The 23,539-nt window shown below is 35.7% G+C and overlaps 1 protein-coding gene across 1 annotated transcript in view; it reads left to right on the top strand.

The window, feature by feature from the left end:
- USP3 (ubiquitin specific peptidase 3) overlaps nt 1-23,539 on the top strand; it is an 84,127-nt gene that overhangs the window by 59,567 nt on the left and 1,021 nt on the right. The window contains exons 9-14 of the mRNA XM_012645073.1: nt 5,519-5,665; nt 9,003-9,109; nt 9,284-9,364; nt 21,247-21,365; nt 21,658-21,771; nt 21,933-22,000. Coding sequence (XP_012500527.1) covers nt 5,519-5,665; nt 9,003-9,109; nt 9,284-9,364; nt 21,247-21,365; nt 21,658-21,771; nt 21,933-22,000 — 636 coding nt within the window. The remainder of the gene's footprint in view (nt 1-5,518; nt 5,666-9,002; nt 9,110-9,283; nt 9,365-21,246; nt 21,366-21,657; nt 21,772-21,932; nt 22,001-23,539) is intronic.

Genomic DNA, 23,539 nt, shown 5'->3' with positions numbered 1-23,539 from the left:
CATGCCTATGTGGAAGCACGTGAATCTTGAGTTATGTTTATATTTATTTACAAAACTAAGAGCAGAAGCAACTTGTTCATTCTTATACATCTAAGTAGGTGTTGTGACCAAAATTAGAATCCAGGTTTGCAGAGTTGGTTAATAATATACATGTTGACATTAATTTGTCCACATGCTTTGAGTGAGGCCCACTAATTTTATAGTTCTCCTTGGTCCCCATGGTGACCAAGGTCCCTCATTCCGAGAGGTTTAGAAATATTATATTTTTATGCAATAGCATTCTACTTTTCCTCTAAATCTTCCTACATCTCTGCCCTTTCTAGTTTCTGTAGCCCAACTGTGAGCATGATTTAGTTTTTAGTTGCTTAATTTCAACATTCTAAATTCCTACTGTTGAAGGGAAAGAACTTTTAGAAAAGGTAACCCAGATGGAGGAATTTAGCCTGGAGTCTCTGGGGTGATTTCTGATACACATGAACTCTTGATCACTGATAAGAATAGGCTGCTTTTATACTCTCAGCTGGGCTTTCTCTTGCTTCTGTAGTAATTGAGATTGTCGCCCATTTTCATGTAATCAATGAATAATTTTCCTGTTGATGAGATCTAGGTCTTGAGATTATATCATGGATGAAGTTTAGTGCAGCATCACTGCACAACGCCCAGGTGTGAGGCAGGGAGGTGGGGCTTTCTTCTTATGGCTCTCATTCCTATTATGTATGCAGGGTAAGATTCTCATAGCATGCCTGTGTGAAAGTGCATGAGTCTTCAATTATGTTTATATTTATTTAGAATCCCAAAGTAAAATTTTTTTAAGTTTAGAAAGCCCATTTTCCTTGCTTGATCCTTTGGAGTGAAATATGAGGACTCTGAAATACAAACATACATCTAGAAGTAGCAAACAACTTTCATTTAATAAGTGAACGCAGAAACATATACGCTCTAAATGTAACCAACAGCTTTGGATATAGAAATCCTCAAGCCTATACTTTCATTTTTCCCACTCAAACCAAAAGCCTAGCAGGGGAAATTTTCCTGAAGTTTTGACGTCTTCCAACATACGTGTCTACTTTCCATACTTCTTGGGACTTCCTAGTGTGCCCAGCTCCTTCTGTCCTTTCCGTTTTCATAAAAATACTTTAAAGGTTATTTTTTTAAATAGCCAAAAGTATACATTCCTCACAATTCAAAAGGTAAAAAGAAATATGTAGTGAATATTTTTTCTTTTGTTCCATTCCCTAGCCATTCTGTCTGTTTTCTGGCAGCAACATAGTTACTACATTTTTCTGTATCCATTCAGTGATATTCTGTGTACATACACTAGCAAGTGCATGTTTTTGTTTATGTAATTTTAACATAATTGGCAATGTGTCATCCTTTCTGTACTCTTAGATGATTCATATGAGTATATAAATAACTTCCTCAGACCATGTTATAGTTGTTTCATAATTTATTTAATAGTCCCCACCAGTGGCTTTATGGATTGTTTCTAATCTTTTGCTGTTCCAAACAGCACACCAGTGAATAGCCTTCTATATACATATACAAGGCTCTGTAAGAGTAATTGCTGGGTTAAAGGGTATGTGCTTTCATAATTTTGACAGTCTTTTCTGCTAGCCTTTACTAATCCCTGCTTTTCTTAACATGATTTTGTCTTGTCTTAGTTTATTCATATGGCATGTGCTTCTGCTCACGGTGTTTGCCTTGGGGTCCCTGTCTCTTTCTTTAGCATCCAGCTTAATGCTAACATTCTTCAGGAAAGTCTCTTGATAATTCAAATCAGATCATTTATGTACAACCTGATTGAATATATTTGCCTTGACTTCCCAAAACAGAACTTTCTGTAGTTTTTTTTAAAAAATCAGTTCTTATTATAATTAATGTTTAAAAATCGTGGGTGAATAAATTACTGAAACATTATTCTTATGTTTTCTAGCTGTTCTTCTTGGCTTTATAGGCAATATATACATGTAATATTTTAATGATAATATTTGGGGATATTTGTAAATAGAGAAAGATTTAAAAATACTATCCTGTTGATATTTTATATTTAAACCATATTAGTTCTTCTAGCTAGAAATTTTGCTATCATATTTGTGTGTTTGAGTTTATAAACACAAAATCATTTTTGTCATTTTCATCTTCTGGCGTTTTTGTCTTGAGGAAACTCAGCCATGATTGGTGCCAGATACTGGACGGGAATAGCTAAATTTAACTTACTTCGGTTTGCAAGAACTTTGGCCAAAATAATAACTTAGAATTCTCTTGTGAATGTTAGAGTTATTTTAAATATGAACAGAAGTTAAAATTCTAACACATCCCAGGCATTTTAGATTGTGAAAGGTTGCGAAGAGACAGTTGCCCCGGTGCTCCTGTACATTGTGTTTCAGTGGTGTTCCTTTCTCGGCCCCTGCTGAGAAAGGTTGCTTCAGGATCCTTTTAGGCTTTCTGTGCTTGCAGTGTGCTCACCAGCTATGATTCGTCACAAGATTTTTATGACATAGGTTTTCCGGTGCTCCTTTTGTGAATATTAATTAAGGAGAAGTGGTAATGTGTATTTGAGGTCACAAATAAGGGAAGGAAGTGTTAAAATTGAAGCCACTGTTTTTTCCCTCTGTCATCCTTTCTTAGTTCTGATCTGTCACAGAGATACCAGTTAGTTCTTCATAAATTCATTTCCTCATTAATTCTCAAACAATTGTTGGGTGACCTTGCTGAAACGTATATAAAAAACATAAACACTGCACCTGAATCCTTTAACATGATTATCAAGCAAGAGAAACCTAAGTTGACTATGGAGTAAATTCTGAAGCCCAGATTATATAATTTGGGAAATAATTAAAAAGATAACTGAAATTTGTTGAATTTAATGTACTAAATAATGTTTATTAAAAGGCTTTTTAGATAAGTCCATGAATCGATACATTTAAATGTTTAAAAATGGAATTATAAATATTTCTTCAGTCAGAATTAGAGAAGCAGAGACTATTTTCTGGAGTTGCAACAGAAACCCATAACGTAACTTTATAGAACAGCTTAGTGTTCCATGATCTCAGGTAGGTTACAGAAAATATGTTTGTAATGGCATAGGAAACATGAGAAAATAATGTATTTTGATACAAGAAGAGAGAATCATAGTGTGGTTGGAAACATTACATTAGGCATATTTAAAAAAATAATTAACCTGGATAAGTAGAACTAAGAGGCAGATTGTTTTTTTAAAAAGGGATGGGTATGTCTTCACCTGATGAAAATGGAAGGTACTGGTTTTCATGATACATTTTAGGAAAATGGTGACTTGAATATTGGATTATTTGGGGGAGAGAATTAGACTTTTTTGTATGTGATAGAATTTCAGATATTTATAACCTAAAAGATTTTACTGTTGAGTCATGAAAAAAATGGATGTTGTATTGAGTAAGTTTAAAGCACCTCCTTAGATATATAAAGGAACTACCAACTTTCCTTTTGATCGTGAATTTTAACATTTTTATTCATATGAGCTTTAGAAGAAATACTTGAACATATATTGATACTAAGTTCCTAAATAGTTCAGCTATAGTGAAATGCTAAAGTGATTTCTGACTTTTAAATTCCATTGATTAGGGAGATTGTTTTCATAATTAATAATTTCCCAGAAAAATTTTAGGAAAAAGGGGAAAATACATATGGAGGGAAACTCTGGTTGAAAGGAATTTTGTTGGTAGAACCATTGTCTGGAAGAATGATGGAAGTTTTGACTCTTAAGACCAGAAAAAATTTTAGAAGATCAATTTGAGAGAAACTGCCATGGTGGCAAAATGTAGACAGAAGTCTTTTCTACTGTGGTTTTATAAAAGTTCTTCATATAACATTGCTTGATTTGTTTTATCTAAATGACCATCCAGCTGTACCAGTTTTGTTTTCTGTCCACCTTCATTACTGTTCACTTGTCATTGATCTGTATTCATGTAAGAGTTCATATGGTTTCCTGTCTGAATATGTATAAGAAGTAACCTAAGAACATGTTGTTACATATATTCAAGTTTTAGGGCTGGGCGTGGTGGCTCACGCCTGTTATCCCAGCAGTTTGGGAGGACAAGGTGGGAGGATTACTTGAGCCCAGTGTTAGGACAGAGCATAATTATATATGAGTCAATGTGTTTTTTAAAAGTATTTATTTGTTTAGCAACGTTGACTGCCATGTGAGTTGTATTTAACTCATGATAGTTTTGAGCCCAGGGCCTTGTGAAGCAAAATGTGGGCAAAACCCTGTAGTTGGTTCGTGAAAATCTTACTTGTTGATGTTCTTATTGTTACAATTAATACTGACATTTTAATTCTAAAACCGTGAATTAAATGAATAGAAGTCAATAAATTTCATTTTTCTATTTATGTTTACCTTTAAATTACACTTAAGCTTAACAAGTCAAGAAAAACATTTTACCCTTACGAACTATTTTTCAAGTTTTCACATTACTTTTTTATTGAAAAAAACCACAAAAAACCTTAAAAATAACACATTTTTCATTAAATTAGAAAGGATTGTTTTGTTTTCAGAGTTTTATTATTCTGTTGTCATAATATAATACCATGGCCCCATGGAAAAAAATTTTTTTTCTGCTGTGTTAATCAAAATATGTTAAAAGATGCCTTTTGAATCAGGGGTTAGGATGCAAGTAGAAAATGTAAGACATCTCTGTCTCTTCAGGTAAAGTTTTTCTTCCTTTCAGCCAGTGTTTAAAAATTAATATTGGCTGGGCGTGGTGCCGCCTATAATCCTAGCACTCTGGGAGGATCGCTTGGGTCAGGAGTTCAAGACCAGCCTAAGCAAGAGCAAGACCCCATCTCTACAAAAAATAGAAAAACTAGCCAGGCGTGGTAGTGCACGCCTGTAGTCCCAGCTACTCAGGAGGCTGAGGCAGGAGGATTGCTTGAGCCCAGGAGTTTGAGGTTGTAGTGAGCTATGATGACACCACTGCACTTTAGTACAGAACAATACTCTGTCTCAAAAAAAAAAAAAAAAATTAATAGCTTTCAATCTAAGGAGTTAGTTTTAAATTCCTTCTTTCTTATAGTGGTGGTTTATACCTGGTTTTCTGGTGAGGGTAAGAGGTGAAATTGTAACGTTTTAGCATCTTCTAGCAAGCTTATGTGGGACAGTGGGAAGATTCAGAGACCACCAGGAGACACAGGTTTATTTCCATTTCTGTTACTCTCTTGTTGTAGGATCTTAGGCAAGTCACACACCCCCTTTTTTGGTCCCTCAACTTCCTCATCTCTGCAGTGAGGAGGTCAGTTGAAGAAATCATTACAAGTCCAGCTCTAATATTCTGTGGTTTTCAAACTTATTTTTAAGTAGAATTCTTTCCTGAAGAGAGATTTTACATACTGCCCATGGAGCTAGCGGGTTTGAGGGTATGGAAACCTGGCTGTGCTCGTGAGCTCCTGGCTGCTGGCCTTCCCAGTGCCTCGCCCTACAGCTTGTGTGACTGGGCAGGCAGAGCCTCCCCAGTGACTGAGTGTTTCTGTTTGCTTCAAGGGGCTATCAGCAGCAGGACGCCCATGAATTCATGCGCTATCTTTTGGACCACCTACACTTGGAACTCCAGGATGGTTTCAATGGTGTTTCCCACTCCACGATTCTTCAGGAGAATTCGACTCTATCTGCAAGTAACAAATGTTGCATGTAAGATTTAGTTTCCTTTTGCTTTTTAGGAGGGCCTCAGACATTTCTGTTGGTTTTACTGTGCGTTATATTTAAATAGATGGTAGAGGTATTTCCTGGACATTTGCTGAAACTTGTGTGCATTTGAACTTTGTGAGCAAGTGGACTAGCATGTGCCTCTTGCTTCCACATCAGAAGTATCTTATATTTGCATCTTGATGTAGTTCTGATTGTCGTTATTTGGTATAGATCATTTTAAAACTTGAAAAAATAGTAGAAAATATTTATATAATTTAGCTTTTAAAAGATTTTCCTCCAAATGTATTGAATAATGGGTAGGAGATTGAATTTTCATATACCAAAATAATTACATTTGTTCACTAAAAAGTTTAAAATGTTTTGAGTGTGAATTTTCCTAAAGTTGATCAGTTCTTTAATGAAATTGAAGCATTTGTAAGTTCTCAGAAATTTTTCTTACCTTTCAGTATGAAAAGAACAACCTTTCGGATTGCTTTCCCATGTGCTGATAGCCCAAAATACTCATTGAGATCAGAACATTTATTTTGCTTAAGGAAGGGATGACTTAACTATTATTTCAGCCTGGATTTTGGTCAGTTGTAGTCTTGTTCAAATTTTTTAAAGTTTTGTCAGTATTGACCTATACAGGACAGGGACTTATAAGAAGACAGACTCCTCAGAGAAAAGAAGAAAAGAGTAAGTAACATACAGGTGTTGCTGTAGTATTGCTTGACAGTCCATAAATCTGATTGGGTAAGACTAGGTCTTTTTAATGACTAAGCAGCTCATAACTACTCTGGCAGTGTTAGAGAGGGGCAACCAATGTGAATTGCTGCACTTCTCAACATGTTGGTCTCTCCAGTTCCCCGTAGTTAGGAATCCGGTTAGAACCCAACATAGAAAGGGAAGGACCTGTGTGTGGCCTGGGAGAATTGTTCTTCCTACTAGCACCGAATTAAAAATAGTATTAAATGAAAAATTCTGCTTTGTATTTTATCGTGGCATATTCATACACAAAGAAATTGAGCTGGGCTCTATCAAGGATAATCTGTGTGAAGTGAGAGGGTATATGTCTTTATGATTTTATATGATACCCAAGTACCCCATGGAATCACATAGCGTAATACTCATAGGATGTTCTTTTAGTACCTTATGAGTTTTAAATATTAATCCATTCCCTTTTATGACATTTTAAAGAACAGTAATTGTAAGTTCCATTAGTGAGTTAGAAACAGAAAAAATTTATCATCAAATACTAAAAATTTCAGGTTTCCTTTTATTTCCTTCAGTGCATTGGAGGAGGCATTTCAAGATCTAAGGATATTTGCTAAAACTAGAAAAAAGTCTACTGTGAATATCTGTGTTTACTCACATCAACACATAACCCCCTCCTGAGGGTGGGGTTGAGGGTAGTGGTATGGCAGAAATAAATGGCAGATGCGTTCTTTTTAGTATACAGAAAATTATTAGAGCCAATGTAAAGGACCCCAGTAGCATAAGAGCCTGTCCAAGTAGTCAATATTTAAACACTCTTGAAGTGCAGTTATAATAAATGGAATAGTGATTTTGAAATTTATTTACAAATCTTGTTTTAAGTCATGGTTCACCTAAACTTAATGTCATACATGTCAGATAGCCAAGACTTGGTTAAGTGTCCATTCTCAGAAGAAGTGATTATAAAGGAAGAACTACATTGAGTTTAAATATACTGCTAATGAAGCAGTTTCCATTTTAATTAAAGGCATCTGCAACTTTGTATATGAACATCAGCATGAAAGGATCAGTCATGGTCCCTTCATTTTCAGTAGAAATTTTTTTGGTATGTCCTTTGTTAATGACACAGTAAAACTGAAATGGCTGTTGTGTCCTGTAGTTCCCAATGTGTCTTCCTTTTTTTAAAAATTTTAATTTAATAAAGCCAGTATGTCTTACGAACCACATTTTAAAAAAAGTAATAAAGTTACTGCCTATTTCTTTTGCCAGTAAAGGAAGGAAGCCCTTTCCTAGAGAAGGAATCAGATTTTTCAAATAAAAGAATTGCTTGGGTAGGTTTTATCTGCTTCATCATTGCAGTAGGTTTAATTTGGCGTGGGTCAAAAGTACAGTTGAGTGTTTTAGGAGTAACTGATTGCAAGTAACAGAAACTACCTTAAATTGCTCTTAGTAAAAAAACATATACTGACTCAAGTAACTGCATCGGTGCACAAAGGCTAAAATACCAATGTTCATTATAGTACTATTAATGATAGCACACAACGGATACTACCTCAGTACCCATTAATACTACATTGGTTACATTAAGAGAAGGAGCAGTGTTAAGAGGAGGTGGTCAGGCCAGACCAGCTGTGTGACCTTGGGCCAAGTTACTTAACCTCTGGGCCTCAGCTTTCCTTGAGGTATCTACTTCAGATAAACGGTATTCACTTTATAGAGTTGTTGTGGAGATAAATCGATTTAATAAATGGTAAGAACATACCTAGAATGGAGCCTGCATATAGTGGGTGCTATATAATCGCTTGCTAGCCATGCTCTCACTGGTGTACTTTCTTGGTTCTGTGTCCATTGTATGTCCATGTGACAAGCCACGCCAGCTGTCAGAATGAGGTACATGTTTAAGACATATACTTGGGGAAAAAAATAAAAGCAAGAAGCAGGTGTAATCTGACTTCGTGCTAATAAAATAGTGGCAAACACTGTTTTTGGTAAGCAGCCTTCTAAAAGCTCTTATACTTAACTGATTTCATCTTCACGCTGGGCCTCTGAGGTGTGGGTACTCCTCCTGTTACTCCTGTTTTATATTTGATGGAGCAGAGGTACAGAGACGTTAGTAGCATTAGGACAGGTTTTTTTTTTATTGTTCTTAAAATGGTGTATTCTTGATCTCTACAAAGAAATTATATATTTACAGTATTAAATGAGCTGTCGACAAGGCTTTTTGTTGTTCAAAGTCAAGTAATTGTGAAAATTGCCTGTACTATGAGAGGCCCTGCAAAGATTCAAATAACAAGGCAGTTCTCTGTTTTCTGAGGAATACACTAGGGGGAAGGGTATGGAAGCGGTCATCTTGCCTGACACGTAGTCATGTACATGGTCTGTTTGTTTTGATATTAGGATTAGAAAGGGGGTTGGGGGAGGCCAGTGGCTTATGATCTTTTATTATGTGTCTATACGGTTTTGAACTTTTTGCATTACTTTGTAATTTAAATAAATATAAATGATTTACATATTCCCCCAAAAGGAGTCACCTATAGGTGCTTTTACAAATATTTATTTTAGTTTTTTAAATGTCAAGGAGACTGTTTTTTACTGAGATGTTTTCCTGTGTGGTGATTTTCTTTAGAAATGGAGCATCTACTGTTGTCACAGCTATATTCGGAGGCATTCTCCAAAATGAGGTTAACTGCCTCATATGTGGGACAGAATCTAGAAAGTTTGATCCATTCCTAGGTAAGACATATTTAGCATGTGCATATATGATATTTTATTAAAATAATTTTAATGTTTCTTTTGAAAATAAGACAGTAAAGAGAAATTTTTACAAATACATCAGTTTTTGAAATTACTTTTTGAGTATAGTTATATGATATGCCTTTAATAGCTGTTTTCCTATCTCCTTTTAAGACCTCTCACTAGATATTCCAAGTCAGTTCAGAAGTAAGCGCTCTAAGAATCAAGAAAATGGACCAGTTTGTTCATTACGAGGTAAAGATACTTTAATGTTCTAGAATTTTTTTCCTTAAATAGCTGAATTAGATTTAGAAGCTCTGTCTATATGTGCTATGTTGTTAATATCCTTAATGAATTTGTGTTATAACTTAAAAGTCAGACTTGAATATCTTTTCCTACCCCAAAAAATTCCATTTAATAAAAATATGTGCCATAAGATAATATTAGGTGAAGCACAAAGTATTTCTCACCTTTTTCTTCTTAATACTGGCTTTAAAATAGAAAGGTCTATAACAAAAATTTTTCTGATCAAATGGAACAGTTTATTCTATGGATATCCCCCTATTAGCTATAGGAAGAAAGAATACTCAGCAAAGTTTTTTGTTTTTTTTTTTTTAATGATTTTTTTTTTATTATTATTATTCCAGGGTATTGTGAGGGTACAAATATATATAAATTATGGTGTTATTAATTCCTTGGTAGGAATAATAGTTTGAGAAATCCATTGACGATGTAACTGTTGGTTAAGCCTGAAGCCCTGCTTTTAATTATAGGACTGTTAAAGTTCACATTTACTTTGAACATACCTGAACAAATTTGAACATATCTTTTCCTTGTTGAATATTAGCTACTTTAGTCAAGGCAAAAGACGTTATTTAAAATTTTATCCTAGACCATAAGTGTACAGACAGGTCACCATTAAAATGCCTAATTGTTCTTGCTAGTCATTTAAAGAAGAGCTAGGATAGACAAAAGAAAGAGGACCTAGTCTATATTCTGTCATTAAGAAGCTCTATGCTGAAGCTTATAAGTTCTACCTTGAATTATATATTCACTAAAAGTCATTCTTTTCTCTTCTTTAACTCTAGGGAGTATTGTTATAGTGATTAATATGTGTGTGTGTGTACATGTATACATACACATCATTTTTAAAAAACAAACTGCACAGTCAATATGGTAATCACAAGTCACATGTGGCTATTAAAATTTAATTAAAATAAAATTCTGTAATTAGTCATACTAGCACATTTTAAGTGCTTAGTAACCATGTAGAGCTAGTGGCTACTATATTGGATAGCAGATACAGAATATTTCCATTATTGCAGAAAGTTCTACTGGACAGTGCTGCTCTAGAATCATATTATCCTAGTAGAAATAGAACTTTCTTTGGGGAAGGGATAGGCTTCCCTGTGTCACTGGTGTTCTGTGCATTGTGAGGCATTTGGCTTGTTAGAAGCAGCAGAGGTTGTGCTTGTGGCACTGTTGCTCAGGAAGTTTCTGGAAATTCCTTAGAGGTTGACAGTCATAGATACTGGACTACAGTAAGGAGTGTTTCTGTATATGAAACATTTTGTAGATGCTTTCAGTTTGTTCCCTGCCTACTCAACCAGTGTTGATTGTCTCCTTTGAAGAGGAGTACAGAAGAAATTTCAGGAAGCCTCCTCTACTCCACTTCCCCCCAAAATATACGGTTACAGTATGTTTCTCTAAAAGTGTTTTTGGCCTATTTGACATTAAGAAAATACACAATATACTTGATATCAAATGCCATATCATTTTCTTTTATATCTAGGGTATGTGAATACCTGCTCACTTAATCATAAAAACAAACATCTGATTATTTACAGTGTAAATCGTGAGAATTAAATCATTAAAGGAATTAGCCTCAAACTATATAATTGAAATTGGATTATGAATTCAGCTTATACATTCTATAATAAGAACAGTAGTAACATTGACATCAGTGAAAAAACTTCCTCGTTATAAATAACATGGATATATATCTGAACAGTAGTTTCTGATGTTTAACAAAACAGTAAATCCAGATGATCTTCGGTCAGGAGACCCAGAGACACTAGTTTGTTCACGCTTCTTTCCCTCTTCTGCGTTGTGTCTCCCCACCCTGAGTTGGTTGTATGCATGGTTCTCACTGCCTTCTGTAACATTCCAGTTATTATTTATCCTGGAACACTTTAATACCAGGCAGAGTCTCATTTCTTGAGACCATCTAGGAGGAGAGTTTATGACACAGCTTGTAGGTGTTTGGTGCCACAAATAAGGAAAGTGGCATATGACATTTGTCTCGCATCCCTGATAGTATTTTCCTTGGCATAAGCTCATTGATCTGATGTGACTGGTATTAGCTCCAGGGGTACAGACCATCCTGAGGGGTTTAGGGTCTGGCCTGAAGCATGTTTCCTGTATTCTCGGCTGGCTTTCCTCAATTCTCAGACCTGATTTTTATTTTGTTAAAGAGCCTACTATCTGGTTTAAAAAAGTATAGCTGATAGGGTATGGTAATTCTTCATTCTCTTTTTGTTTACTACTCTTGTCAGTAACCACACTTCCCTTCTTGGACATCCAGAGGATGATGGACTTTATTTGATTGATGGAGATGGAGATTTATGATTATCCGATACATGCTTTGAGTCCACTTGGCAAGAACTGCTTGTTTGGTAGTACTTTCTGGATCTGTAATTGTTAAGTTTAGTTTTTATTCAAAAAGGAAAGGTGATGGTGAGAAAGACCCTTGGGATTTGAGGTTATTTAACTAAAAATATGCATATTATGAAAAGCTAAAATGATCCACATTCTAAAATCTGACAAATATATCACCAAAAAGGAAAGATAACACACCTTAATCTCATTTATATTATAGGTCAAAGAATCCTACATAAAATATTAGTAAATAGAATCCAGTAATGTACTAAATAATACACAGAGACCAAGTAGGGTTGGTTTAACATTAGAAAACATACTTTATTAGGGGAAGATAAATGAGAATGTCCAAATGGTCTTGAAAAACTTCCATTACTGATTAAAACAAGAAGAAAAAACTTCTATTAAGCTAGGAATAGAAATGTTAACTTGAGGAGGATTATCCATCAGAAGCTATCATGGGTGATGGTGAAGCACTAATGATTTTTCCTTCAAGTCAGGAGTAAGCCAGGAGGCCTGCTACTGACAAGATCACTCAGAATCTCTGCTGGAGGAAGAAGGCAACAGACTAGGAAAAGAGATAAGAATAATTCATGGAAAAGGAAAGACCAAATTGTTTACATTTGCAGATGATTGTATACCTAGAATATTTTAAGAGAATCAGTTGGAAAATTATTTGTCATGGAGAGCAAGACTGGGCAGGAGGTCTGCTCTTCTAGGAGTCCTCAGTTTTTTTTTTACTCAAACACAGGTATTAACTTTGATAAATACATTCTAAACATACAGCCAGAAAGTTTAGTAAAGTGGCCAAATAGAAAATAAACAGACAAAAACCAATTGCTTTTCTATGCGTAGCAAAAGATCCTATCCACAGTAGCAGTAAAAACTCAAAAGTACTTAAGAATAAATTTAATAAGGAATATGTAAGTCCTAGATGAAGAAAATAATGAAATTTTATTCAGGCTTTTATCTGTCCATTTATAAACAGAGCCACGTCATACTCTTGGATGGGAAAACCCAACATGGTAGAGATGTCAGTTTTCTCCCAAATTACTCCCTAAGTTTATTCTAATTTGTTCAAAAATTTCCTCTGTAAGCAGAAATTCTCAAGAGGAGCTAAAGACATTTTAAAAATGTAGATAAAGGAGCAGGATAGAAACAGGGTAGGAAATGTCCTAGAACTACTAATATAGCAGGTGCTGTGTACAAAAATGCATTTATGGAAATTTATTATATGACAAAAAATTTCAAATCGGTGGGAAAAGAAATTAGTCAATAAATGGTCTTAGTATAAATGAAAATTTGGGAAAACATTAATTTCATCCTTCACATCTTTTCCTAGATTAATTGGAGGTTTCAAGATGTAAATATGAAATATAAAACCACAGGACACTATAGGAAAACATCTTTATGATCTTGTCATAGAGATCTTTCTGTGTACATCACCAAGGCCAGGCCCCATAAAGGGGAAAAAATTTATAAATTTAATTGCATAATGGTAAAAGACGATAAACAAAGTGGAAAGAGATGATAAACTTGAAACAAATATTTCTAATGTATATGAAAAAGGTTACCTGGGCAAAGTATATGAATAAGAAAAAGAAATACAAATGGTCATTAAAATATTTGAAAAAATATTAATCACTTATATTCAAGAAAATATAAGTAAAACAAGATTGGTGAAAGTGATAAAGATATAATATCTGTTCTTAGTGAAAGTGGGCACTCTCATCTTGGTGTTATGAGTATAAATTGGTACAGTTGTTTTTGGAGGGTGGTGATCACCACTTTTAATAGGCATTTCCTTAGACCTACTAAAACTCTTGTTACTGCAGAAAATCGGAAACAATTTAAATGTCCACCAATAGGGCATTAGTTTAATAAATTGTATTATATAGGAAGAAAGATAAATTTGATTAATAGCCATGCCATAGAAACATAGTTACAAAATATTTTAAAAACATGTTCATGGAAGTATATGTGTGGAGTGGTTCTATTTATGTAAGATTAAAAAATGTGAATTAAAATCCGTAAATAACATATAATGTGCTGTTCACATTGATTATCTCAGGAGTGGAATTCAGGAGGAAATAGAACTGTGACTTATTTTTTCATTTTTTTTTAACTTATTGTGTGTCAACTTTATAATTACATAATATTTACTTGGGGAAGAGTAAAAGTGAGTATTAAACTTATGCATACTTCCCAACTACTACTTAGCTAAATTAAATTTATATAGTATATAAAGGTGATCTGATAACTTTAACAAACCAGTATTTTTCCTGCTCTCCATAGAGATACTATTTTAAGAGTTTATACCATGTAGAAGAGTGACAGTTGTGAAATATATGCCCTGAACCTTTGAAAAAGAGTTTCAAAACTGACACACACATATATATATTTCCCCCTTACGAAATGCAGTTTTTACCATTAAAAAACATAAGCAGCTTCCTCAGCTCCTTCGTGAGAGATGGGTAAGTAGAGATGAACAAAGCTTTGCTGAGATGCGAGTACCAGGTAGCTAGTAGACTCTTCACTGGCCATGTGATTCACTACCACATACGAGCTGAAGTGACGTTCATATTCATGCAAAATATTAAACTGTAGTACATTCAGGATCGTTCAAGCTTTTCAGATAGTTAAAATGGCAGTTGTCAATGTTAAAGATATGTTGTATCTAGGCAGTCTTCCTCTTAAAGAAATATGTGCTCATGTGTATGTTTTAATAATGGTTTTCCTTATACATACATTCATTGTAGAATTTAGAGAAAATTCAAAAAAACACAGAGGAACATCCCTTGTAAGCCTACCAACCAGAAATACTGTAGTTAAAGAATTTTAAATCTAAAAACTGATTTAAAATTTGTTTTATAAAATGTTAGCAGTTGGAACTTTAGATCGTTGTTTTTTTCTTTTTTAACCCATAGAAACCATTACAAATAGGCATTAGGACAGTGGTAGTGGGGGTAGTTCTCTACTAACCCAACTAGGGCTTATAATGTTGTTTCTTTATTAAAACTCCCTAGAAGGTACCCCAACGGGCACACCACTCTTCTGACTTCTGATGCAGCTGTGATCATGAGGCTGTCTCCACCTCTTGGTGGGGCTGTGGCTTCAGCCGCAGGTGTGGGGCTCCCGAGCCTGTGCATGCAGCAGCAGGGAGACGCAGGAGGACACAAAGAGGGCTCCTCGAGGCAGTTAAGGCCGCTGTTTTTTAAATTGGGTGTTTCTGTTTTTTAAATTGGGTGTTTAAAAAGCCAGACTCAGCTTGTATTGTTTGTTTATGAATCATCTAATATTAGGGCCTGACCTGATCACATCTCTTTTGGTTTATCACAGGCCTTAAGTGAAAAGGAGGGAATGTTGTACTGTTTGTGCCTAAGTCAGCTGAGGGACCAGAGGTCACCCTGTAAGTTTAAGCAACTCAGAAAGGCAGGGAAGAAGAAAAGTAGTCAGGAAGACAATGTTGGAAAGCAAGAAGATGCTGGGAGAAGGTGTAAAGAACCTCTTTTGTGTTGGGGAGAAGATGAAGACAGGAAGGGAGGCAGCAAGAGGGGCTTTGTTTTCAGAAAAAGGTCAGGGTGATGGCAGGGCCGGCCGGCTCTTGGGCTGGCTGTGCGGTACTGCTGTGTGAAGCCTGCTGGGCTACCATTGTGGCTGCAGAGACCCCTGTCTGTGTCGTGGCAGGGAGAAGGAACAGGAGAGCAGTCCAGTGTTTCTATGCATTTTAGGTTTTGGTCTCAAAACTGCAAATGAGTTGCTGTGAAATGTTGATACATTCATTCTTTCAATAATCCAAACACTTCTAAGGGTATCAAATTGCTTAAGTTAGAGGTCCTAAATAATTACCAAAGGAAACTTAGAGAATACCACCTCCTAACTTATTAATAACCCTCTCTGAATGACTACATGCTTCCACACATGGGGAGGCCTCTTCAGGAAGTGGGTCAGGACATGTTAAAATATAGGAAAAAAGGCTTCTCTGCCATCAGGTCATTTCTGCTTCTCAGTGTTGCGTGGCTGAGTAGACATGGGCAACAGTGTCTTCCTGGTGGATCATACAGCCCTTGGTTAATGGGATGAAGAGGATGTCACCCCAGCATGTCAGACTTGTCATTTATGCCTGCCTTCTTACTTGTCTGGGAACATTTCAAGGAAACATTGATTGTCACTTATTTTAAAAGAATTTTTATTGTGTAAAAATATACATGTGACATTTTAACTATTTTTAAGTGTATAATTCAGTGGCATTAAGTTTACTGAAAATATTTTGTAACCATCACCATTATTTCTAGAACTTTTTATCATCCCAAACAGAAACCCTGTATCCATTAAACAAATTGCTCCTTATTTCCCTTCTCCCTTACCCCCAGTTACGTTTATTCCATTCTCTGAGTTTTCCTATTCTTGGTACCTCATATAAGTGGAATTATACGATATTATCCTTTTGTGTTTGGCTTATTTCACTTTGCATAATGTTTTCAATGTTCATCCACGTTGTAGCATGTATCAGAATTTACTTCTTTTTTTAAGGCTCAATAATATTCCATTGTGTGTATATACTCCATTTCATTTTCTAGTCATCCGTTGATAACATTTGAGTCATTTCCACCTTTTGGCTATAGTAAATAATGCTGCTGTGAACTCAAACAGAACAAGTATCTGTTTGAGTCCCTGCTTTCAGTTCTTTTGGGTGTATACCTAGGAATGGAATTGCTGGATCATATGGTAATTTCGTTTAACTTTTTGAGGAACTGCCAAACTCTTTTCCACAGTGGCTGCACCATTTTACATTCCCACCAGCAACGTAGAAGGGTTTTAATTTGCTCACCTCCTAGTTAGCACATGTTATTTCCTCCCTGCTTTTTAAAAAAGTAACAGCCATCTTAATGGCTATGAGATGGTCTCTCACTGTGGTTTTGATTTTCATTTCCCTAATAATTAGTGATGTTGAGCATCTTTTCATGTGTTTATTGGTCATCTGTATATCTTATTTGGAGTCTATAGGAATATGTCTATTCACATCCTTTGCTCACTTTTGAAATGGGTCATTTTTGTTGTTAAGTAATAGGAGTTCTTTATATATTGTGGTCATTAATCCCTTATCCAGATACATGATTTGTGAATATTTTTTTCCATTCTGTGGTTTCTGTTTTCATTCTCTTTATAGTGTCCCTCAGTACACAAAAGCTTTTAATTTTGATGAAGTCCAATTTCTCTTTTGTTACCTGTGCTTTGGGTGTCATGTCAAAGAAATCATTGCCAAATCCAATGTCATGAAGCTTTTCCCCTATGTTTTTTTCTAAGAGTTTTTTTTAAGGTTTAAGTCTATGTTTAGGTCTTTGATCTATTTTGAGTCAATTTTTGTATATGGTGTAAGGTAAGAGATCCAACAATTCTTTTGCATGTAGATATCTGGTTTTCCTAGCATTATTTGTTGAAAAGACTGATCTTTCTCTATTGAATAGTCAGTCTCATTACCATTGTCAAAAATCAGGTGACTATATATGTGAGAATTTATTTCTGGGGTCTGTTTTATTTCATTGATCTATATGTCTGCCTTTATGCCAGTACCACACTGTTTTGATTACTGTACCTTTGCAGTAAGTTTTTTAAGATCAGAAAGTGTGAGTCCTGCAACTTTGTTCCTCTTTTTCAAGACTGGCTTTTCAGGGCTCCTTGAGATTCCCATATGAATTTTAGGATGGATTTTTCTATTTCTGCAAAAAAAAAATGCCATTGGGATTTTGATAGGGATTGCATTGGATCTGCATAACTTGGGGTAGTATCATGTTAAGTCTTCCAATCCATGCACATGAATGTCTTTTATTTGTATCTTTTCAAATCTCTTTCAGCAATATTTTGTAGTTTTCAAGTACAAGTCTTTTGTTTCTTTGGTTAATATGTATTCCTAAGTATTTTATTCTTTTTGACACTACTGTAAATGGAATTGTTCTCTTAATTTCCTTTCTGGATTATTCGTTGTTAGTGTATAGAAACACAACTAATTGTTTTTGTGTTGATTTTGTATCGTTTTTATTCTCTTAGTATCTTTTGCAGAGCAGAAATTTTTAATTTCAGTGAAGTCCAGCTTATATATTGTGCCTTTGGTGTTGCATCTAAAAATTCATCACCAAACCAAGCATCATCTGAATTTTCTCCTTTGTTATCTTCCACGAATTTTAGAGATTTGTGTTTTATATTGAGGTCTTTGATCCACTTTGAGTTAATTTTCGTGAAGATACAAGATCTATGTTTAAATTTTTTTTTTTTTTTTTTTTTTACATGTGACTGTCAGTTCCAGTACCATTTGTTGAAAAGCCTATCCTCTCTCCATTGTCAGTGTCAGTTGACTGTATTTATGTGGGTCTATTTCTGGGCTCTCTATTCTGTTCCACTGATCTATTTTTTCGTTCTTTCATGAATACCACACTGTCTTGATTACTGTAGCTTTATAGTAAAGTCTTGAAGCTGAGTAGTATCAGTCTTCCAATTTTGTTCTTCTCCTTCAATATTGTATTGACTATTCAGGTCTTTTGCGTTTCCATATAAACTTTAGAATCATTTTATCAATATCCATAAAATAACTTGCTGGGATTTTGGCTGGGATTGCATTGAATCTGTAGATTAAGTTGGAAAGAACTGACATCTTAACAATCTTAAATCTTCCTATCCATGAACATAAGATGTCTTTCCATTTATTTATGTCTTTTAAAATTTCTTTCAGCAATGTTTTGTAGTTTTCTGATATAATTAGTTTATCTTTTTAAAAAAATCTTTAGGATTCTCTACATATAGGATCATGTCATCTGTGAACAGAGATAATTTACTTTTTTCTTTACATTTTAGATGTCTTTTATTTCTCCTTTCTTGCCTAACTGCTCTAGCTGAAACTTCCAATGCTTTGTTGAATAGAAGTGGCAAATGCAGGCATCCTTGTTTTCCTGATCTTAAGGGAAAAGCTTTCAGTCTTTTCAGCATTGAGTATGATGTTCACTGTAGGTTTTGATATATAGAGCCTTTATTATGTTGAAGATGTTCTCTTCTTTTTGTAATTTAATTGTTCAGATGCTGATTTTAAATGTGGAAAATTCTATTTTTCTTTCTTCATCTCTCATTTCCCCTGTGACTCCCCTGCCAAGGCCACAGCTCTTTACATGATGCAGCAAACACTTGCTGATGAAAGCTCCCAGGATTTCAGCTTCAGAGCTCACAAGCACCATAGTGACCAGTCTAAGGGATTCATTGTGCCAGTCAGTCTGCGGTGTAGTCAGTGCTCTTCATAGCCAGAGAGATGTGGAACTTGGGCAGCCCCCCTGAGTGAGGACAGCATCACTTTATTTACAAGTTTGTTTGGGTTTAGTGTCTGAGACTTGCTTCAGGAAATGTAACATTGAAATAACATACTCTTTCCTAGAACTGTCCCTGACACAAAATAGCAAGTTAGCAATGTGTTCTATTCATGGGATCGATTAGGACAAAAATTGAGGAAAGAAGGGTCCCTGCCCACTGGACGTTGGGAAAGGCTCAAAGAAAGAAGTGAGAGTTGAAGGGGGAGGCTCGGGTAGGATGTGCCTTCTAGGTGTTGGGATCAGGAAGCAAAGGCATATTGAAGAGTGCATGGGCCGCTGACCCCATGCTGGCCTCTCTAGTTCCCTGCCCACACCGGAGCCCTGCTATACCTTGTCACCACTAACTTTGCCTGAAGGTGCTCTTTCTGATACTGTCATGGACGCTAAGGCTGACAATGGCCTGGAAACTCTGAGTACAGAGACAGTGTTGCTTTTTCTTACACAGCTAGGTTTTTGCTTACTATCCAACTTTTCAAACAAATAATATTGTTTAAAGATACATACATGCATATATGTGGTCTATAAAGACAAGCAAAGAAATGATTAGCACAAAAGTCAGGATAATGGCTTCTTCTAGCTAGGGGAAGAAAGGGGAGTTGTGATTGGGACACAAAGTGTCTAAAGGGGCTCCTGCTATGGCACGGCTGCACAGGTTGCCCACTGCACAACTTTAGGAGAGGATGTGCACACAGACCGTGGTTCCTCCAGTACTGGACAGAATCCATCTCTTGCCCTGAGTTGTGAGTACATAGACATTCATATTTTTTCTACAAAATAATAACATAGTTTACATATACTTTCTGAATATATGATTGACTATATCAGGAGGTGGCAAACTTTCTATAAAGGGCCTATAGTAAGTCCTTACTTCATGTCATTGATAGGTTCTTAGAAACTGCAACTTTAAGTGAAATGACATACAGCAGGTCTTTGAATAAAATTGTTCCCTTTAATGTTGTTTTGTTATAATATTGATGGGGAAAACATCATTATCAAAACGTCATTATCGTTTCGCTTAAAATCAGTTTTCAAGAACCTGTCCATGACGTTAAGTGAGGACTTACTATATTTTAGGCTTTGCAAGTACATAGAGGTCTCTACCCCAATGACTTAATTCAGCTATTGTAGCGTAAAAGCAGCCAACAATATATAAACAAAGGAGCTTGGCTGTGTTCCAGCAAAACTTTATTTACAAAACCAGGTGGCTGGCTGGATTTGATTTAGGGCTATAGTTTGCCAAATTCCAGATTTTCTTTTTTTTTTTTTTTTAATTTAAGACAGAGTCTCACTCTGTTGCCTGGGTGAGTGCTGTGACGTCAGCCTAGGTCACAGCAACCTCAAACTTTCTGGGCTCTAGCGATCCTCCTGCCTCAGCCTCCTGAGTAGCTGGGACTATAGGCATGCGCCACCACGCCTGGCTAATTCTTTTTCTATTTTTAGTAGAGACGGGGTCTTGGTCTTGCTCGGGGTAGTCTCGAACTCCTGAGCTCAAGCTATCCTCCTGCCTTGGCCTCCCAGAGTGCTAGAATTACAGGTGTGAGCCACTGCACCCTACCCCAAACTCCAGATTACACGATTAAATCTTTAAAAGAAGAAAATGTAGCTGTGGTTTATCTAGGGGACTGAGAGTGGAGAGTCTGGGCAAAGGATTCATTGGAGGTTTTTAGCAAATAAGATTGAAAGCACAGCCTTCTGTAATCTGTGTTTATTTTTAAATAAGTTATGACCATGAAAATGTTTAATTTGACTTTTTATGAGCTTGGGGCTTTGTCCACTATAATGTAAAATATTGAGACAAAATTGCTATTAAAACTTTGATTTTATCAGGAAAACATTTTTATCAGAATTATCCAGAGTGATTCTTTCATGAAACAAACATCATCTGACATTAATTCATCATCACCAGATGCCAGGCGTGATGCCAAGTGCTTTATACATGTTATTTCTCTTCCTCACAATAGTTCTTCAAACTAGGTATTATATTTTGTGTGCAGTTTAAACTGAGAAAAGTTGACTTTTCTAAGGTCATGAAACTGAATCATTCAGCTTCAAAGTACACTCTTTTTTTCTACCATACACTGCTTCTATAAAAGACATCTTGTTTAATGCTGCCACAATTTGTTTTAGATTGTCTTCGCAGTTTTACTGACTTAGAGGAACTTGATGAGACAGAGTTATATATGTGCCATAAATGCAAAAAGAAACAAAAGTCCACAAAAAAGTTTTGGATTCAAAAACTACCCAAGGTAAGTGTTGAATTTCAAGTAATGATGTGATTTCAAGGGGAAAATGCCTGACTGCGGAGAAAGATTATAACTTCAGACTATGTATGTGAACTGTTCTGTATTTGTCTCTAGGGTTTTCAGTAAAAGCTAAACCCTTTGAAAATTCATAAGGTGTTCATGGAAGAAAGCAATATCAAGGATCAAAAGAAAAACTGAAAGGGCACCTAAAATACTATATTAGAGACATTAGTATCAAACTTTGAGAAGTCAGTTAGGTGTGTTCACAATCTTTGTGCTTATCTCTGCCATCCAGGTGCTATGCTTACATTTGAAAAGATTTCATTGGACAGCATATTTAAGAAACAAAGTTGATACATATGTAGAATTTCCGCTGAGAGGCCTAGACATGAAATGCTACTTACTAGAGGTAAGATGATTTCCTTTTTAGCATGGTAAAAAGGTAATCTCTTCAATAAAATTAAGTCTTCACACAGAGAGGGTAGAGGTCATCAAGGCAGGAGATATGATGTCATTGACCACTGCTCTTAACTCAAGTCCTGGGGATGCCTTCTCTCTTGTTCTGTGTAGCCTGAGAACAGCGGCCCGGAGAGCTGCCTGTACGACCTCGCTGCTGTGGTGGTGCACCATGGTTCTGGGTGAGTGCGTAGTGGGCTCCCTGTGGTTGGGAATACCTGGTGGCCAGCACAATGGAGACCTACAGTTTTGCACAACTCTTAATAGTACATCCTGAACTCCCCCCAAAATGGATTCAGATACATTAAAGTGGGTGAAATAGAACTTACCTTTAATTTTGCTATGAAACAGTATTCCTGAAGCCCTAGAAGGCACATAAAAGCAAAATTGAGAATGGTTCATTTGAGCCTAGCATTCAGAACTCAATCTATTTATGCAGAAAATCCTGAGTCATCTTTACTCCAGAATTATTTCCTTCACCAACTGAAATTTAAATGGGGGGGGGGAAACGGGGAATTATTAGGAATAACTTCATGTCATCTACATTAAAGATGCATTTTTCATTTTGTTGAATAACATTCGATTGTTTTTTTCCCTTGAAAGTTTTTATTAGGGTATATACCATCTGATTTCTGGTCTGTTTGAGCTATTGTACTATACATGGGCAAACCACTATCTATGTTGAAAAATCCTTTTCCCTCAGAATTTTGTAGACATTGCTCCATTTATTTCACCACCCATACAGGGTTATAAGTAAGTCCAGTACAAGTCTGATTCTCACTACTTGATAGGCAACCTGATTTTTTTTCTCTTTGGAAGTTCTTTGGATTTAAGAAATATCATCTATGTATTCTTGCTTGGTATTTGGTAGGGACACTTTTAGTTTGGTGTCTTCAGCTCACAGAAATATTTATACTATATGTTCGACTTCATTTTCTAGTTTGTCTTCTGGAACCCCTGTTAAATGTACGGTGAATTTCCTGATCTGTCTTCCACATGTCTTAACTATTCTTTAATGACTTTTATCTCTTTGTTTCCAAAGACTTCCATGGACTATTTTTCCAGATCACCAATTTGGGTTTCAACTGTATCCAAATCAAAGATTAGCTCCACCATAAAACTTTTATATTGTGGCGATCACATTTTTCTGAGAACTTTTTCATAACAGCATATTCTTGTAGTATCGTCTTGGAACTATTAGTACTAATTAGAATTTTTAAAAGTCTCCAGTTTTCTGTGTTAAATTCCTCAGGGTTAATTGATTTACTTGTTCTTCCTGGAACTTATCTTTCATGCTACTTCTTTCCCCTCAAGAATTTGATTTTTGGTTGTTTATTCAGAATCATACTGAGTAAGGAATAAGATCGATCATTATTGGTAAATAAGGGTTTTTCTAGCAGTTGTGAAAGTCTCTGTTCTACCTAAAGGCCTTTCTCTTGACTGGGAGGGCTAACTCTAGGGCTCCATGTGTGAGTGGGTAGGTCCTGCTGATGGGGAAGTCTTGATGACCAAGGTATCAGGGAAGGTGCTTCCTTGGAGGCAGTTTTCTTTCTTAAGCTTAGTTTTTGTCCTAAGATTCTTATGGAAAACTGAGTACTAAATTTCCCATGTTCCCATAGGCCTTGACCTATGCTTGTTAGGTCGGGAGTTCCTCATCTCTGTTTGGTTTCTCCATTAATCCAGTACCATCTATTTTATGTAACCCTCAATTTCTGGTCAGT

Source organism: Propithecus coquereli, unplaced genomic scaffold, assembly GCF_000956105.1.
Source record: "Propithecus coquereli isolate 6110/MARCELLA unplaced genomic scaffold, Pcoq_1.0 Scaffold224, whole genome shotgun sequence".
NCBI lineage: Eukaryota > Metazoa > Chordata > Mammalia > Primates > Indriidae > Propithecus > Propithecus coquereli.
This window is presented reverse-complemented; position numbering and strand designations above follow the sequence as displayed.